We start from the raw sequence: 20,010 nt of genomic DNA, 5'->3' as shown, positions 1-20,010 counted from the left end.
CTTCTCAAAAGACCTCTGGCTGACACCTCTCTTCTGCCTCCACCCCAAAGTCTGAGTTCTCCCAGGCCCTGCCTGCAGGTCCGGAGGCGCTTCGGGAGACAGGAGCCACCTAGGTGCGGGAGGAGAGTGGCCCTGGCCTGTTTGGCCTGCGATGTCTGCCAGCGGTGACTCACATCTGGGGCTCTGGAAATCTGACCTGAACTCTCCCACACTCACTCCTATACGTCCGTCGCCAGGTAAAGGCACGGCTATGTACATGGGGGAAAGACACAAGTACACATCACACATTAAAGAGTCCCCAGGGCCGTCTAAGCGGAGGCTGGGTGTCCTGGGTTGGGTAAGAGAGGTGGCTGGCAACGCGGTTTCTCTTCGGTCCTCCTGGGGCAGCCGTGCCGCGGCTTCTCTTTCTCTAATAATGTGAATGAACCCTGGGAGAGGGAGAGCGCGAGCGCGAGCGCAAGGAGGGAGAGTAACCGGGCGGGGGGAGAGGGAGAGGGAGCACGGCGAGCGCGAAGCCGGTGGGGGGGGGGGCCGCGGCGCGGGGGGCGGGGCCGGGAGCCGCGGGGGGCGGGCGGGGAGCGGGCGGGGCGGAGGCGCGGGCCGAGCGGGAGGGCGGGCCGGAGGGAGGGCGGGCCGGGGGGAGGGGCCCCCGTCGCCGCCGCCCACCTGCCGGGCGGCCCGCGCAGCCCTCCCTCGCCGCCGCGCCTCGGAGTTTGAGCCCCGGCGCGGCCAGAGCGCAGGCACGCCCGGGGCGCCGGGTTGGAGCGCGCAGCGCGGCGCCGCCCCCCGGCCCTCGGCCCCCCAGCCCCGGCGCCCCCGGAGCAGCGCGTGCAGGGAGGAGGGCGGGCGGGCGCGGCGGGCCGGGCCGGCGGGCGGCGGACTATGAGGCGCCCACCATGGTTCGATGCGACCGCGGGCTGCAGATGCTGCTGACCACGGCCGGAGCCTTCGCCGCCTTCTCGCTCATGGCCATCGCCATCGGGACCGACTACTGGCTCTACTCCAGCGCGCACATCTGCAACGGCACCAACCTGACCATGGACGACGGGCCCCCGCCCCGCCGCGCGCGCGGCGACCTCACCCACTCGGGGCTGTGGAGGGTATGCTGCATCGAAGGTACGGCTGGCCCCGGTAACCCCGCAGCGCGCGCACACACACACACACACACACACACACACACACGGCCCCGGGCGCCGGCCGGGCAGGGGGTGGGCGCGGCACTGACTCCGCGCGAGACACAAAGGAGCCGGAGCGAACGGGCGGGTCCCCTCGCGGCCAGCTGTCTATCACTTCGGGGTCCCTCCCGGCTGGGGACCCCCCCAACACACCGATCCCACAAACTCTCCACTAGCACACGCACACCCCCTCGCACACAGACACAATGAAACACCCCGAAACTCACGCGCGCGCGCCCTGCCGGACACCGAACCGATCCCGAGGGGCCGCGCTGGCGCCCCCGGGGGAGGTGGAGGCTGCCGAGGGGGCGGGAGGAGGCTGGGGTTGGGGGGAGCGATGGGGAGAGGAGGGGAGGGAGGAGGGGGAGGGGTTGCTTGGCAACCGGTGTCAGTGCGATTGCTATGGGAACTGGCCATCCTGGGGCGGGGCCGGCCGGGGGCGGGGAGCGCCGGGACCGCTCAGCGCTAGCTCCAGGCCCAGACCGAGGGGTGGGGGTGGGGGTGGGAGCTGGGCTCCTAGCGGGGCGGGGGGTGTCGTGTCGCCTGAGCCTAACGCCGCCGAGACCCTGCTCCGTCCCTTACTCTTCCGCGGGGCTACTTGTCCGCTCCTCTCCGCTCGGTGTGGAGGGGAGGGAAGCGACACCCAGTCGCCCTCCGATTGGGGCAGCGAGCCCTCCGTGGTGGCCCCTGGGCAAGGAGGATGCGGGAGACCTCCGCAGAGAACTAGAGTGTGCAGGGGCCACCGGAGGACCAGGAACAGCCTGGAAGGGGCGTGGCCGCCGGGGCAGGTCAGGAGGGGCGGGGCGCGGCGACCCCAGGTGCGCTAAGAGGCCGGGTAGTGAGTAGGTGTGGTACGGTTGGAATGCCTTCAGGTGCCGGAATTGGGTGCCCTGGGACTGGGGGGACCTCTCCCTCCGGGGTAGGGCCCCAGGTACCCTCAGTGGCGAAATGCGCCCGACTTCAGCGCCTCCCGGGTGCCTGCCCGCCCCGCTACGGACTTGAACTAACAGGTGGTTGTGGAGGGGCCGTCTGGTCCCAGCCAGTTGTGAACGTGTCTGCCTCTTGGTCTTCGCTTTCAAATTGGAGACAGGTTGGAGGAAGTTGGCAGAGAGTTCCTTTCAAAAATCCTTGGACACAGTTTCTTCTTTGTTTTTCTGTAACCTTTTCCCGTGTGTTAACTCCGCCCATCAGTTGTTGGGGAAGTTCTCCCACACACCTAGCCTTCCTTACCTTAGTTACAGCCCCTGCAAACAGTTCAGCCGCGTGGTTGGATCTTGGTGGAGGTTGGCAGGGAGCTCTTAAAAAGATGGCCCTTTTCTGGCCGCATTTGGAGTCATCTAAAAAGAGGCTTTGTAAAACTGGGTGGGCTTGGTGAGATCCAACTTGCCCCCTTTCTCTCCCCCTAGACCATGCCTGTTCTCATCTGGAATCCTGCCCACCTCTGCCCCCCACATCCTCTCCCAAACTAGGTTGCTTTGCCCTTTGCAGTTTGAAGCTTAATGCCAGGGCTAAGTGGAGTCTTCTAGGAGCAGTAATGTGCAATCAATAGTTTGGGAAACACAGCCGCACAAAGGATTGGTGGGCCCACGATCACACCCTCCTCGTTTCTTTTGAAAAACATCATTTTTGTTGTACAATTGCTCAGATCATGAACACCTACTCCTTTCATCCGGAGAATGTACCCACGTCACTACCTGCTATGGCACCTGAGTTAGACACAGAGCAGGGGCTGCAGTGCCCCCTCACAGGCTCCACTGGGCACTGTCCATGTGGCATAGTAAGTCATACCCCTGTCAACACCCAAACGTGCATGGAGACCCCAGGCCTTCCAGTTTCCCAGGAAATTGGAACTCAGTCCTCCAGGCCCGCAAGCCTGGCCTCTACAGAGTGGCTTTGCTGCCTCCATTATTAATTGCTCACCCTAATTAGGATTGATGTGCTCATCAGGAGAGCCCCAAGCTGATCTGGGCAGCTGGCTCTGCTGGCAGAAGGAGGGTGCAGAATCGCCATCTGGGGGACTTCACCAATGCCTCAGTCAGCCTCCAGAACTCAGGGGTTTGAGGGCCAATCCAGGCCACCTCCCAGCACTGGAATATCCTTAGATCAACCAAGGGCTGGGAGAACTGGTTCAGGATTCCTTGTCATGGCTTGAATCGTCGTGACCATCCTTCAACCTGGGTGGAAACTGCCAGCTTATCTCATAAAAGCACATCACGGAGCCTGACAGCCATCTGACACCTATGATGCCACCACCTGCCAGCCAGTGTCCAGGCTGAGACTCGGACAACACATTAACCTCAGGCCACTACCTGAAGGCATGGAGAGGCCCTTTCACCTCAGTGTTGGCGTTTGTGTGTAAACTGCGTTATTCCCACCTGTTCTCTAGCGAAGTGCCCCAATGCATTACAGAGAGAGAGAGAGAGAGAGAGAGAGAGAGAGAGAGAGAGAGAGAGAGAGAAGGAGATCAAATCTCTGAGCGGAAACTGAAGAAATACTGCAGGAGGCAGCTAACAAAGCACCAGTTGTGATGGCGGGTTTGCTGGCAACTCACAAACACCGGATTCAGTTTCCTGGTTGTTTCCCATAAATGATGTTGCCAGGCCAGGAGAGCCCAGCCCTCTATGGATGGATGTAAAGCATCCATGCAGTTTGGCAGGGCTGCACGCAGAGGGATAGCTGGAGGCTGCTCCGAGCCCCACCAGGGCTGACATCACCCCAGTCTCTTTTTGTGCCCCTCCAAAGCCGGGTCTTCCCCTTCTGCCCCTCTGTTGGACCTGTGTCAAAATACTCAAGTGCCCAGAGCCTTGTTCACATTACCGCTACCGCATGGCATGCGCACAATGCCCTGAGAGGGCGCTGCTTCACCCGCATCTTTAGGCAGGAAACAGGTTCAGAGAGGGTAAAGCACTTGCCCAGCGGCACCCAGGTAGGAGGCTGCAGGGCCAGATTTGAGCCTTTGTCTCACTACAGAGCTCTTCCCACCTTATCATCCTGCTCTTTCTCAAACAGCTGCTGGGTTGCCATTAAAAATAGAACCAAGTACTTGACTGCTGTGGAGCCCAGCTCTGAGGCTGGGCTGGCGGCAGCCTGGATTAGGCATTTAGAAGTGAGAAGTACAACTGATACTCAAATTGCATAACACCTGCTCCTTCTCTTCTCTTCTCTCCTCTCCTCTCCTCTCCTCTCCTCTCCTCTCCTCTCCTCTCCTCTCCTCTCCTCTCCTCTCCTCTCCTCTCCTCTCCTCTCCTCTCATTTCCTCTCCTCTCCATTTCTGTCTTTGTCTCTGTCTGTGTTTCTCTCTCTCTCAATCTATCTTTCTGTCTCTTTCTCTCCTTCCACCATGTTCTGGACTAGCCTGCCCAAACCACAATTAGCCATCTGCTCCCTCCCTCCCTGAGACCCCCACTCATTCTTTTCTTTGATGACACTCAGCCCAAGGCTAGGGACATAGGAAAGGAGTAATAAATCTTTGCAGATGTTTCAATCAAAGGTATCGCCTACCAACATTTGTTCAATCTCGAATGCATTTTGGAATTAGACAAGGTGTACAACGTAAGCAAGCATTGTGGAGCATGTATTGTATGGTAGAGCCTGAAGACCTTGTGACACCTCGGGAGGGGAAGAGGCGACTCTGGGCCCAGATGACAGAGCTCATAGCAGCGTGTCAAAGCTCCCATGCACACTCACTGTTAGTGCCGGAGCATTCACTGGGGCTGCTAGAGGCCAGGGTCCACAAGGGACCCAGTCACGGTGCTGTCATCAGGAGAGCTCTGGCCCCAGAATAAACGGCGCTGGCAAAGTTCAGCGTCAGCAGCACCGTGCCCTTTGCATGCCCTCATGTCAGCCATAGATGAAGCTGCCCCCAGCGTACTTGCAGCTCTGTCAGAACCTTAAACTTGATACCAGGGGTGGTCCCTGTGCCTGCTTTATGCCAGCTCTGTCCTGAGCACTGGCAGGGGAAGGTGCAGCGAGATTCTGGACCCTGAGAGGGAGAGGGTCCTTTGCCCCAATCATGCCCACCTCCCTCACCTGGGCAACATATCTCACACCAGTATACCAAGACTATTCACACCATGGCACACAGAGAAAAACAAACTATTATTCCTGCCCCCTGGGGTGAGGGGCGGGAGAGAACAGTCATTAATGACTTGCCAGGGCTCCAGCCCCCACTCCCTGCCTGGTTGCTCAGGGTGGGTGGGGGCTCACTCTTCTAGCACCTGGAACCCTTTCATGGCAGATCAGCTGGGAAGCTCTGCCTTAAGCCACACTCCTGATATCAGACCATTAGGGAGCTTTTGATCCAAATAACATCCTTTCGGCACCAGCTCCAGGCCAGGCACCGGGCTGAGAACCTTTCCTGTCTGTGTTTGCTTTCATTTTCTCCTGCAGTAACCCACGGGCAGCCTGTCCAATCAGGCCCCGGTGGGTGACAGCAGCCAGAGCAAGCCTCCTTCCCACAGCGACAGCAAGTCACCTCACCCGCAGGCCTTCCTTTGCCCTCTAGTGTTAATAATAATAACAGCCATCACTTATTGAAGACCTTCATGCAGGACTTACATTATTTCGCGTAATTGCTAGCAACACTTCAAGGTAAATATTAATTATCTGCCTTTTATAATGTAGAAAATGAGGCTTAGCGTGGCCATAGCGCCTGTGTCAGGATGCCTTCTGCTGTCCGGATGTTGGCTGAGAGTGCATCGATGAGCCAAGCTTGCCACCAGTCAGGGGCTGTCCTTTATTTGGACCACACAGATTTGGGAAGGGGCAGGAAAGAGTGTTGTCTTCGTTATTTCGGGCTGCCCTAACAAAATGCAATCGACTCGGTGGCTTAAACAACAGACGTTTATTTCTCACAATTCCAAGATTAAGGTACCGGCCAGTTTGGTGTCTGGTGAGAGCCTGCTTCCTGGCTTACAAACTGCCACCTTCCCTCTGTGCGCTCACATGGCAGAGAGCTGGCTCTCTGGTCTCTTGTTATAAGGGCACTAATCCCATCATGAAGAACCCACCCTCAGGACCTCATCTAAACTTTGTCATCTCCCAAAAGCCCCAGCTCCAAACACGGTTGGGGTTAGAGCTTCAACATATGGGTTTGGGGGGGCGGGGGACACAAACAAACATTCATTCTTTGGCAGGGGTGGTCTCCCTTCCTGTTCCTGCTTCATAGCTGGTGCTCAGTCTGCAATCATTCAGGAAGGAGCCCTGGCAGTCCTTTCTTGTGTCTAACTTCCCTTAATGCCCTGCTCTGTCTCTTCACCCGCCTCTGCTCTTCACTGCTTTCTCTCATAAGAAAAAATCAGCTCCTTTTAACTGGAACCCCCTGACTTAGTGGGGAGAAGCTGGGGATCTTGGTGGACCCCAGCCTGAGATCTGATTTCAAGGCCCCACCACAGAGCTAACTTTGGAGGAGCCGCCTATCTGAGGCTGCAGCAAGGCTCAGTAGGAAGGAAGCAGCTCTTTAAAAGATACCTCCTGTGTCAGTCCCCTCAGAAGGCCTCCATTCTGGGAGTTTCTAGGACATAGTCACGGAAGCGTAGAGTACTAGGGGCCTCTGGCCATCGGATCCAAGGTCTCAGAGGTGAGGGAGGCAAGAACAGCACAGCCAAACCGGAGCTATGGAAGAGAGCCTGGTGGGCCTCTGTTTGCTCATCTGAGAGTGGGGCCTGGCTGATGTGGAATATTCTTCCCACCTCTGACTTTCTGCCACACGAGCCCCGGAGAGCCATAACTTCCAGTTGAACCAGGTTCATCGTGGCCTTGATTGGGCTCCTAGGAGGAGGGGTGTGTTTCTCCAGCTGGACGAGCCTTTGAGATTACTTAGTTCAGCGGCTCTCAACCTTTTTTCTGCTAAGACACACACATAAGGGATATAAGTCACCTGCCTGCCGAACACAGTTCTGTTCATTCCTTCATGCATGCATGCATGCATACATGCATGCTCACTGAGTACCTGCTCTGTGTCAGACGTGTGAGGCTCTGAGTCACAGTGGTGGACAGGACAGACATGGTCCTTGCTCCCCTGGAGCCGACATCTACTGGGGTAGCTGACACTTCCAGAAACTAATGAGTGTTACGATGAAAACAGAGCAGGGGGCTAAGCTGGGAGAGGCTAGGGAAGGATGCTGTCTGTCGAGGGGACAGGAAAGAGCTATCAGAGAAGGACTGGAGGAAGATCTTCCGGGAGGAGGAAAAGGAAAGCCAAGACGCCAAGGAGGAAAGAACCTGGTGAGGATGGAGGGAGTGGGCGAGGAAGAGGAGCTCAGTGGGGTGCGTGGGGCTGCATCACTGTGGAGGGCGGGGGTCCCGGAGAGGCTTTAAGGTCAGAGTCAAGAGCCTGCTTTATTTTATGTGGCGTCCTGTAAACACCTTTTTGGGAGCTTTTGGGCAAAGGAGAAAAGTGATCTGATTTATGTTTTTAAAAGATCCTGTGACTGTATGTAGAGAATGGAGATTCGGGACAGCAGGGGAGGCCACCAGGAAACCAGTCTGGACATTATGGCAAGTGACCAGACTGAGACCTGGGACCAAGGGGCAGCAGCAGAGATAGAAGGAATGAAGGGCAGGATGGGAGGAGGGAGTGACGACTCGAGGATGACAGCCTGGATTTTGGGCTATGGCAGCTGGCAAGTTAGTTTCCAATTCTGTTCCTTCATGTTCCTTCATGTTCCTTCCAATTCTGTTCCACATTGGGAACATGAAGGAACAGGATTGGAAAAGGAAATCAAGTGTGTACCCCTGGGGGTCCCCAGTTTTTGACACTACTATCCAACACCCCCACAGCCAAGCAGTGCCAGAAAGAACTATACGTGTAGAGCATAACTCAGGAGAATCATAACTCCTAACAGTCCCAAGTGTGTGGGTTCATTGTCAACTGCCCCTCACAGCAGATACCTCAACCTCGGTACTATTTTGGGTCAGATCATTCTGTGTTTGGGGCTTTCCTGTGTGTTGTAGGGTGTTGGGTAGTATCTCTGGAGTGTGCTCACTGGAAGCCAGTAGCATCCTTCCTCCTACCCACCAAGTTGTAACAACCAAAAATATCTCCAGACATTGTTAAATGTCCCCTGGGGTGGGGGGGAGCAAAATTGTCCCCCATGGAGAACCACTCTAAAGGAAGCATCATTTAGGTGGAGGCAGGGGCAGACCCAGTTCCTGGTAGCTGGTAGGAACACCACTCATTTGTCTTTCCTTCTAGAAAAGGCGTGAATCGCAAGTAAGAGGAGCATCTCTGTTCCTGGGATGACCTGTTATCTGCTCTGGGTGACTAGAGGCGTAGATTGTGCCCGTTCCATTCCATCCTTAAGAGTAATGAATTGCAGGTGACCCAGCTCACCCTGCCTGTGACATCCTAGCATGTGTCCCCCCTGGGGATGAGAACAGCTGATGTAACCCGATCCTCACACTCTGTAAGCAAAGGACACTAAAAGCAGGAGAGGCAGAATGATGTCCCCCAGGTCACATGGCTTGTTAGTAACAGAGCCAGAGCAGACAGAAGTGGGTGGGGGGCTGCCTGATTAAGGCTCTGTCAGCAACCCCTTTCCTGGAGCCAGCAGCACCTGGGTGAAGGTTGGGAAGAAGCAGCCACCACAGTCTGGGGTAAGCAGCAAGAAATGCGGAGGGACAGGGAACGCGCTCCCTGTGGGCCTTTCTCTGCCACAGTTCGTCAGCTCCATCAGAGTTAACCTGTGAACACACACTCACAGAGGCAGCCCTGTCCTCCAACAGGAACATCCTCTGTGAGTGTGTGCACGGGCCGGCTCTGCTGGAAACAGCTTCAAAAAGACAACAGACTGGTTCTACCCTCCCAGCGATTGGCCAGGCAGGGCCTGCCTAGGTGGACCCCAGGAGCCTTCCATCTTTCTTGCTGATCACCCCCATGACATTCTGGGAAGTGCTGCGTGAGACCATCTTTTCTGCACTGCAAGTCAGGACTTGGCACCAGACCGAGCACATTGTTTTCTAACATATCAATTTCTTCATATGAAAACTTTTTGAAACTGTGAAAATTATATCACATGATTTTACTCTGTTTAGTTCTTTTTCCTCCGACTGAAAAATAGAGAACGGAGGGAAGGAACCAGATAAATAACAAAATAGGTGAGGGACTGGAATGGAAGTTAAAATAAAATTAGGCAAATAAGATGATGGTTGAGTCTGGTTAGTGCACAAAAGGCTTGCTACAAAGGCTGGCTGGGTTGCCAGAGGTGGGTTTCCATAGATTGGTCTCTGAGCTTTCTGGGGGCTGAGACAGAGAGAAGAATATGACCAGATATAAGAGTCACAGTGCACATATAATAAAAGGAAATGAACACTCTAGAGAAGCCAGGTTTCGGGGAGAGAAATCCCAGTTTTTCCAGGTAGCTGTGTAGCTTTGGGCAGGTTACTTAACTTCTCTGAGTTGTTCACGTGCCTGGAAAATAGGATAATGAGGCAGTGAATGTGAAAGTATCCAGCACACAGCTAGAGTAGGTGTTCCCTAAATGGAGTTTGTTCAGAGAACGCTGGGGGAAATCGGGACTGCCCCTGGCCTCTGTATTCCACCAGGCTCCTGGGTGTGGCCAAGGGACCAACCTCTAACACACGGGGGCTGTGAGAGGCCCAAAGGTTATCCATCACTGGGCCGCCATCCAGGCAGGAGCTAGATATCCTTGCCCCTTTGCATTTCCAGGGCTCCCTGGTGTCTCTGCTGCATCCAGATGACCCTCTAAGTGAAGCTCCAGGGTATTTGCAAAGCGGACAGTCCCTCCCCTCACAGACCCCAGGTTCTCTGCTGGCTCAAGGACTGTAGGCTGTGGCTTCACACTTAGCTTTGCTTGGCCTTGGCATCAGGCCTTCTGTCCCTCCCCTCCCACTGCCCTGGAGCCAGGATGGGGGCAGGGAGCCGTCCTGTTGGGGTGCTGGAGCCAGAGATGTGCTTGGGTCTAAAGAGTCCTCTATTGTTTTTGCTCCCCCAAAGCACCACCCCCTTTTCTACTCCCCCCCCCAAACTTCTATCCATCCTTCAAGCCACCTTCTTTATAAAGCCAACCCCAGCTTGCTCCTTCTTTGGGCTCCTCAAGCATTTATGTCCCCCCAGCCACAAGGGCCTCCACTGTACCTAGGCTTATAAGGGCTTTGGGTTTTACCTGGGGCTGCTCTTGCCCCTTCTCTACGTATCCTCCCCTCCCCCACCTCCAAGGAGAGCAGACCTCCAAGGCCCCTGTTGTCACAGCGTCCAGCCCTTCTGTGTTTCCTACCGTGCCAAGTCCACAGAGCCAGGGGTGCTTAGCAAATGCTGTTTATTGGTCCCTCCTCCTCCCCACCACTGCCCCATCTCTGAGTGTGGAAAGGCCTGGGAAAGTTTCTTGACTTAAGTCCAGCTCCAGAGCCTGAGAGAAAAAACCAAGATCTGGGTTTGAGTACAGACTCTGCCAATTGTCAGCTGCATGTCTTCAGACAAATCACCTAACCTCTCTGATCTCCGCTTACCCTCATCGTAAAGTAGAGTCATCACCGAATCAACCCCTGGGATTGTTGTAAAGGTTATATTGGAGAAAACAATGCAAAATACCCTCAGAGTGCCTGGTACCTCATAGATCGTCCAGGTATGATTGCCTTCTCCCCATTTCCATATTTCCTGAAACTTGGAAGTTTTCCCAGAAGAATTAAGTGGCCCAACCTTTGCAGCTGAGCTCAATGAAGCTCCAGGTCAGCTCGTTGACCTCCAGAGTGTGGGAATGGAGAAGCTGAGCCTCCCCAAGGATGTTCGGGCCAGTAGAGAACAGGGCACTGTTTCCTCACCTCTCAGAGGCAGAACCGCACTGAATGGCTTCTGTGAACCATCAAATCAGAACGTGAGGGCTGTCAATTAGGAGTTGAAATAGGGTCTAGCCCCCATGGCAGCCACCCAGGCTGCCTGTCCTCTCATCCCATTCCCCGGCAGGCACTGCGGTTATAGCTGTGACGTCCAGTGTCCCAGGATGTGGGCTGTGATAAAGGCGGACGGGGCAGGGATACGGAGACATCAGGTTGGGAGTCAGGAGGCCTGTGGACTGGTCCTAGTTCTGCCACTAACCATCTGGACACTCTTCTGCTTGTCCCTTAACCTCCTTAGTTGGCTTGGCTGTCAAATTGGCAAAGGATCAACCTGTCCTTCCCCCCATGCTTCTTTCATCCCTCCCTCCTTCCTCCATTCTCCCTCCATCCTTTCTGCTACATTCCATCCTTCCTTCCCTCCATTCTCCCTCTGTCCTCCGTCTATCCCTATGTCCTCCCCCTCCCCGGACCCCGTTCTGTGAAAATCCAAAGAAACGATACTTAGGAAAGTGCTGTGAAAAGCACAGTGGCTGTGCTGCCACAGAAGCGCTACAGAAGGGACAGGATTTCAGGCTCATTTTCTTGGAAACACTGTTGGCTTGGCCTCTTTTCACCCTGACACCTCAGCAAGGACCCACACACTGGCGGGAGCCTCAGACGTCACATGTGCTTGCTCCTGGCTAGTGTCTTTTCTCAGCTCTAGAGAATCAGCCCTGTTCCCGCTCCACCCGCTCGGTCATTAGTCCACTCATGCAGCAAACCCCAAAGCCTACTTTGTGCCCCCCACAATGAGGGCCACCTCAGAGGTAAGATAAAAACCCCTTTCCTGCAACACCCCCTCTCAACTCCTTACAGCCCTCCCCAGTTCCACCCACTCCATCTCCAGAACTCACCACAGCTTTCCCTCCACTGCTCTCAACCTCACTCCCAGCCTGTTGCCTCCCCCCTGGATGCCCCAGGTAGTGTCCGGACCCATCTCCCCGCTCTCTCTGCTGCCTTCCACCCCCCATTCTGGCCCTTCCATCATAGCTAGAAGCATCTTATAAAAATATAAATCAGATCACATCATTCCCCAGTTCGACACCCTCCAACGGGACCACGTCCCACGTGTGATAAAGGCAAACTCATTCCCTGACCTATGAAGCCCCGCACGCCTCTGACATCTCCCGCCAGGAGCTTCACTGTCCATGAGAGTCAGGGGAGATGATGTCCAAACCAAGTTCAAGTGATGGTGAATAGGACAGGTGCTGTAGGGGCTGGGGGTCAAAGAGAGCAGCATTTGAATCCTGTCTTCCCTGTGTTAGCTCTGTGACCTTGGGCACATTATTAGCTTCTCTGAGCCTCAGTTTTCTTACCTGTAAAATGAATATAGTGATAGACACCCCCAGGCAATGGAACCATCTCCCAAGACACAGACGAAGGAGGAGTCATTTGGGGATGAGGAACAGGAGAGCTAGGCTTTGGATGAGTGGAGTGCTCAGGGCTGGGGGACCACTCTTCTCTACAGGTTGAGGCGAGGCTGGCCTGGAGAGACAGAGGTGGAAGTCACCTGCATGGAGAGAAGCAACTCCTCCTCGCGATGAGATGTCAGGCGGGGGGGGGTTGAACCCCAGTGCCACACATGGTAGTGTGGCATTTGCATTTTCCGAACTAAAACTCTAGATAAAACAGCAGGCAACAGACTTTCTGTGGTCATTGTTATAAGAGGCAATCCAAGAGTTGTTATTGAGACCCTGAAATGTTGGCATTTCTAGTTTTGCGGGGGAAGTGGCGGAGTGAGGAAGAGAGCCAGAAAATTTTAAATCAAGACTGTCCTAGAAAAATCCAGACCCCAGTAATAGGTCATGTTCAAGGGATGTAAAATGACTGGTGTCACCCGGGCCATATTCATGGGCCTGAGACTTGTGCAATTGGACTTGGTACAATTTATGCTTTGCTGTCACGTCTTGAAGTTCTTAATCACGTGGGAACAAGAGGACCTGCATTTTCATTTTGCACTGCACCCCACAAATTATGTAGCCACTCCTGGGTGTCCTGTTCTACCCTGAGAAAAGACGTTGATTAGAGGATGGGTGGGACGGGGGAAGCTGGTACCGCAGGAAAGCTGATAACCAAGGGTCCTGAGGTTGTACAGAAATTGGCAGCTGGAGTGGGGTGGGGGGCAGAGGTGGGTGCTGGAACCAGACCTCACCCCTCTCTTGTTTTTTCCAAAGCCCACCACAAACACTACACAGAGCCAAGGGCTGCCTGGAGAGCAGTGTTACTTAAAACTCCATCATTGTTTAGCATTTATGGGGCGCCTGCTGAGTGCCTGCCTTCATGCTGGTGGGCACTGTGGGTATAGAAAGCCTTTGGGGAACTTCCTTTCTGGGTCCAGGGAACCCACAGGAGAAAGATGGACAGCATAATAACAGCGCAGATGTGGAGAGCATTAGAACACACCTGGGTGTCAGGGCCTCCTGCTAGGGACTCTAACAATGCCTGTCTCAGAGTCTTCAGGAGGATCAAATACACGCAGGGCCTCGGCCTCGCCACAGACTTGAAATACACAGTGGCTATTTTGAGTGGCGTCTTGGAGCGGAAGTAGGACATGGTGGTGGAGATGGTGCTGGAGGGCCCAGGTCCTGGAGTGAGCAGGGGTTTGAATCCAGGCTGTGCCTCCTACTAGCTGTGGGACCTTCAGCCAGTCATTTCACCTCCTTTGAGCCTCAGTTGCTTTCTCTGCAAAATGGGGATGTTAGCAATACCTACTGTGCAGATTTGCGGGCAGGAGCCAAGATGAGGTATGTCAGTGCTTAGCTTAGGGGTGGAATCAAGTGTTCAGTGCTTGGCGGTTATTCTCATTTGCTAACCCAAAGAATGCCCTGCATGTGGGGCAGTGGGAAGGGGTCCCGCAGTGAGGATGGGTCGCAGAGGGAGGGTGTCCTTGGCCATCACCCAGCCCCCAGACCAAACCACAAGCAAGGAAAAGATGATGGATCCCCAAAGACTCCCTGAGGACATTTCAGGACACCCAGGCTCCCTTCCAGGGGCTGAACAGTCCGGCCAAGGCCATGGCACCAGCTCATCTTTGCCATGCAGTGGGGGGAGGATGCCTCACTTTTGCTTCCGGCCATCGCTCCAAAAAGCCCGATAACAAGCACGCATTGACGGCCCGGGTTCCCCAGGGCGAGCTTGCTGTTCCCCGCTCCCATCTGAGCCCTCGCCCGAGACATTTTCTCGCTTCAGCAGTTTGGCATGTCATACAAAGGGGCTCTGATCTTTCCTGATGTCCAGCTCCTCTTGCATGAAAAATAGCTTTTGTTGTCTTTCTGCCCACGGATTCCTGCATGTGAGTCAAGGCCAGATGCCTAGTGGGTGGAGAGTCCCCCATTTGCCTAACCTTTTGGAGGGTCTCCCTTCTTCCACCATGGCGGCCGTTTATAGTCCGTGGCCAAGGCCTTCAGGTTCAGTCTCTTGGGCAGTTGCCCACTGGCCCCTTGCCTTCCCTCCACCTTCACACTGGTCATACTACTCTTCCCACTCAGTGACTGATTTTTTACGTGTCCCAAAGGTCCTTGTTTGGGTCGCTGCCATCCCCACTGTCCCCACCATCACCACACCCACCTGGCAACCCCATAGGCCCCTTCTATGATCATCCTCTGAAATCCAAATCACTTGTTCTTTCTCATCCCCCATCCCTTCTTCCCTTTTTCTTATCTGTATTATATGTCTAATTATTTCTACCCCTTTCATTTCCAGTCTGCCATATTTAAATCATAAGCCCTCTCCTACTTCCTGTTCAAGGCAGTCTTTTGAAAGTTCTTGAAGCATTGACTGGATAAAAATGTATTATTTCAACTCTGTGATTATCAGGAGGATTATTAAACATGGGAAGCATTCTATTAAATAGTAAATGGAGTGTGTGGAAAAACCCACAGATGTGGAACTTCTGAAGATCATCTGGTACAATACAGATAGGAATATGGCTATGGCTGTTCTATGAGGCCAGAAAAAAAATATTGGAAAGAAATTCCAAAATGTGAAAATGTGATCATGGGAACTATGAGTTATTGATTTTATCTCCCTCTATCTTTTTCAAATTTAAACCTGATGTTTAGATGTGAAAAGCACCAGGCAGGGTCTGTCTCCAGTCCTCAGATAGATAAATGCAGGTGGACGTTCATTCAGCATTGATGGTGTTTCTTCTCTTCATTCTTAAACGCATCCAGGAACACGCTCCCCGGCGTCATGCCCAGTCACCTTTTGTCAGTGTTTTATTACTGTCCACCCCTGACTTATAACCAAATGGATTCCTGGATGAAAGCCTTGCCAGCCGTGCACAGTGGAATCTTTATTTCCTGTAAGCACAGTTTACACTCTGGGTTTCCATTCCTAGAAATCTATCTCATACAATAAAAGTGCCCAGACTGAACACAAAAGGAAGTGAAAAGAAAATAAAACCCAAATCTATGGTCTTACCAACTTTTATCACATATGTAAAACTAAGCACTTAACATAAAAGCTGTGTCATGAAAGGTTCCTTTGGGGGAATTTTTCTGCCGGAGCCAGACTGCCCAAGACGAACCCAATGAAGTTTGAACAGAAGATGCTTACTTTATTTTTCCTGGAAAATCTCTCTGTGGCAAGTTGAAGCATGCTTCGCTGCACCCCAAAATCCTCTAACACTTGAAAGAGTTCTTCTGTCTCAAAATTTTTGCATTGCCAATTCCATCTGTGTAAATTCTTTAGAAAAAATCTTTGCGTGGTGATACTGGAGGAAATGCCATTTCCATCGTGACTTGTACCGCCACTGTGACAATCCCTTGCTCTTTGTGTCAATGAGTCAGCTGACCCTTAAATTTCAGGCGACGCCAAGGTCTCAGCTTCCATGCCCTTGTTGCCAGGTGCTCACTAATGTTGCTTTTTGCTGTTAGCAGCCTTCCTAGTTAAAAAATAAAAATAAAAAGTGAGTTATTTATATTTTTGGATATTAAGCCCTTATCAGATATATCATCTGCAAATATCTTTTGATCACTTTGTAAGGTTATATAAATGTGCAAACACTATGTTGTACACCTGAAATCAATATATTAATGCTGTATGTCAACTCTAATTAAAAAATAAATTTAAAAAGAACTAAAAGTGCGGGTGATGTACAGAGAAGCAGACAGTGAGGTCCCAAGTCCATCAATCCTGCGGCTAAGATGTCCAGTACTGGGATTAGAAAGCCGTTCCTTGATACTCGTCAAAATTGCTATGTCTCTGATGGTAACGTCTGTTCTTTCTTGTTCAGTCTTTCTTGGGGTTGAAAACAAAGCACTCATCTACAGCCCTTGAAAGCCCTTCATTTTCTTGGAAGTGGTATTTACATCTTCCATCAGCCTCCCCATCTCTGGAGGATCAGGGAGGAAATTTACCTGGTGTTTTTGTCTTTTGTTTTTCAACCTGGTTGCTTTCTCTAGACCGTTTCTGGTTTTCCATCAACAAGCCTTGGTGGCATATCTGCCGGTACAACGCACTCTGGGAGGTGCTGGGGTCCAGAGACCCATAGGAGACCTTTCCACTTATCAGAAGTGGGTCGTGGAGCTGCCCACGAGCAGGAAGGTGGCCAGGCCAGCCCTGCACAGCCCTTGTTCCCCTCCACCCTTACCTGCTTATCCACCCCACACCCTCCTGCTCACTTCGTGTAGGAGCCAAGTCATGAATATTAAAAAAAAATGAGAGACTATCTGGTAAGCACTCTCTGTGTACCAAGCCCTATGTATAGTATCTCAAGAACTTTCCAAGTGTTATCCCATCTTATCCTCATAACAGATATGATTTAATACTATTTAACTAATTATTTAATGAACTATTACTTAATCCGGTGTATTATATATAGAGAGAGCTAACACTTACCTGGCCTTTACTGCATGCCAAGAACTGTCCCATGCACATTACAGACATTGGTTAAGTTCATACTTAGCCACCTTGTGAGGTAGGTACTATCACTACTTCTATTGTGTCGATGGGGAAACTGAGGTACAGAGAGGTTAAGTAACTTGCCCAAAGCCCCAGAGCTAACAAGTGGTAATGTCAGAATTCAAACCCAGGCAGTTAAGCTTCAGATTCCATCCTCTGCAACACTGAGCTGTACCACTGAGCTGTGACAGCAGTAACTGCTACTTCTGAAAATCTCTTATGTGCAGGCACTTTTCATAGTTCGTTTCATCCTTACAACATAGCACGGGTACCGTTTCCCTGTGGGAAGTGAGGAGATGAGGCAAGCTTACGCTCTGGAACACGAGCCAGCATTTGCACCCAGGTCTTTGGCTCCAAAGCCCATTCTCAGCTCTTTCTCCAGCCCCATGCTGAAAACTGTCCTCTGCATGCTGCATGTTGGAAAAGAGAAGTAGCCTCAGTCTCCCCCAGGAGAATGTGGGGTGGCTCAGTGTCCTTTAGATATTTCAAGTGACCCCCAGGAATCCAAGGAACACAGTGCAGGCTGCGATGCTGGTCGGGGGAGGGAGGTTAGAGGTGAAGAGAGAACAAGACCCACCCCACAGGTACAGCCCAATGGTTACCAGACACTGGCAGTGGGCCAGGCTGGCACGGCAGTCTTCTCGGAAGAGGTGGGCACAGCGTCGTGACCAGAACAGTGCACAATGTGGGGCTCCAGAACTGACTCATGCAGCCTGGAGAGAAAAGATTCCGCTGTCAGACCGAGGGCGGCTCTTAAGATGGGGTGCTCTCAGCAGAAAAGGTGAAAATCATTCTGCTCAAGACAGCTCGTTTAAGGAGACATTAACTATGCACGTCAAACCCCCGGAAGCCCCTGGAACCCACGTTTTGCAGGGGATGCCACCTGCCAGCACGCTTTCACACCCAGATTCCGATTGTTGGCATTCACGTGTCGACTCCTGGCTCACAAACAGCAGATAGAATCACCGAGTCTGATCATACTGTATGCCTCCATTTATAGCAAGTTCACACATAGGCCACACTAAGGCAGGGCGATGGAAGTCAGTGACGTGGCTCTTTTTGTGGAGTACAGACCAGGAGGGGGCAAGAGGGAGCCTACAGGGCTGTGACCATGTTCTGTATCTTGACCTGGGAGGTAGTTACACGGATGTAGACATGTGTTCATTGAGCTGTGCTCTTAGGATTACCATCTGTGTATTACCCTCTATACAAATTTAAAACAGACAAATACCTGTCTGGAGTAACAAAGACCCCTCAGGTGGCCTGCCACCTGCCCTCGTCTGACCCCACTGATCCCCACCTGCTGGTGGGGGTTTTCTTTATTTCTAGTCAACCCAGCAAATACTCATTGGGAATGGATGCACCCAGCTAAGTTCTGAGGACTCAAGGATTCATTCGTTCATTCTGCAATTATTTTTGTGCCCAACCTCTTGGGAACGCTGCTTGACCTGCTAGAATGATAAGACCTCCCATTGTCATCTCTCATGGAACCCTCCCTCACAACCCCACAGGAGACCATTTTTTTCTCGGCTGGGCAACTGTGATTTTGAGAGACTGCTTGGTACCCTGCTCTGGGAGACTCAGGCCACCAGCCCTCATCCTGCCCCATCTGCCCCCAACACCCCACTGTTGTTTTAGTCTCTATTCGAATCTAGCAAATACTGAGGGAGAATTTGAAAACCAGATCCCAGACTGAGTCCTGGGCACCCAAAGACTGATTTGTTCATTCCGCGAACATTTATTAAGTACCCGCTACTTACCAAGCAGCTTTCCCAGTGGTGAGGGAAGTTTTCTTCGCTGCAGTGAATAAAACAACAATTTGTGTAAGGATTATATTGCCACAGGGAAGACAGACAATAAGCGAGGAGAACCGGGAGTGTCAAGGTGAGGGTTGTGATGATAAAGTAGCCAGGAGCGGCCTCCCTGTGGTCATGGGAGTCTTTCTAGATAACAGGTCATCTGAGCCAGTTTTGAAAAATAAACATGAGTTCGGTAGGAAAATAAGAAGGAGGAGAGGGATATGGGCAGAATTACCAGCATGGGCAAAGGTACACAAGCCTACATGTTTGCACCCAGGCATTCCGCAGTTATCTAGTACTTACCATGTCCCAGGTCCTTGGGAAGCCAAGGGACACAGAGTACAGAGTGTGTATCGGAATGAGGAAGAAATTCAGAGGATGGAATGGAGGGAACAAAGCTAGAGGCAGGGGGACCAGTAAAGGAAAACACTGGGAGAGTCCAGACTAGGGTTGATGAGCCCTAAATTAGGATGATGGAATGGAGGAGAGAGGGTGGTTGTGAGATCCATCTTGGAGATAGACTGCATGTGGGGATGAGGGAGGAGAACCCATCACGGACGGGGTGACGGGGTAGATGGTGTGTTAACAAACAAGACAGGACACCTAGGAGGAGCAGAGGACTTTATGAATGGGACTGAGAAGTCCAGCTCCATGGTGAAAGCACAGGACGTGTATAGGGAACGGCAGGGCCCTTTATAGCAACTGATCCGTTTGGACCAGACTGAACAAGGCTGTTGTGTCTTAACTAATTTCTTCACTGTTTATCCCCATTTCACAGATGAGCAAACTGAGGTACAGTGAGTTACAGCAACTCTTCCAAGTGGCAGAGCTAGCACTGGGATTTGAACCCAAGCAGTCTGGCTCAGGATGCCATTCTCCTAACCACCACACTGTGGGAGGCAACCCTAGAGAGGCCCCCACCTGCTGGGTGCAGGGGAGAGCTGGGAACTTCTCTGGGGCAGTGGGAGGAGCCACGCAGGCTGGTACCTATTTCTCAGCTGGCATGGGGGGGAACTCAGGACCCCACAGGTGTGACCAGGACGGACAAAACAGAGTTCACTGAGCCTCCTCAGCTGTGTTTCCTGGAAGGACTGTGCATGCCAGCTGGCCTCCCCGCATTAGTCATGTCTCCAGCCTGCAGTGCTCGCTGGGAGAGAACATAGCTGCCGCGTACTGTCAAGAGACACTTAGCTGTCATCAGTGTAGAACTAAGCCCTGGAGGACCCAGAACACAGTGATGAGACTTGCTAAACATGGATGAGCCTAGAAAACAAAATGCTAAGTGAAAGGAGCCAGAC

At 52.7% G+C, this 20,010-nt stretch overlaps 1 protein-coding gene across 1 annotated transcript in view; it reads left to right on the top strand.

The window, feature by feature from the left end:
• The first annotated feature begins 801 nt into the window (after positions 1–801).
• The window catches only part of CACNG4 (calcium voltage-gated channel auxiliary subunit gamma 4), a 56,981-nt gene continuing 37,772 nt past the window's right edge, over positions 802–20,010 (top strand). Inside the window, exon 1 of the mRNA XM_081027730.1 lies at positions 802–1,116. Within this exon, the coding sequence (XP_080883856.1) occupies positions 897–1,116 (220 nt within the window). The 5' untranslated portion in view covers positions 802–896. The remainder of the gene's footprint in view (positions 1,117–20,010) is intronic.

Source organism: Rhinolophus hipposideros (assembly GCF_964194185.1).
Source record: "Rhinolophus hipposideros genome assembly, chromosome: 20".
NCBI lineage: Eukaryota > Metazoa > Chordata > Mammalia > Chiroptera > Rhinolophidae > Rhinolophus > Rhinolophus hipposideros.
The sequence above is the reverse complement of the archived record's forward strand: the minus strand, read 5'-3'. Positions and strand labels throughout refer to the sequence as shown.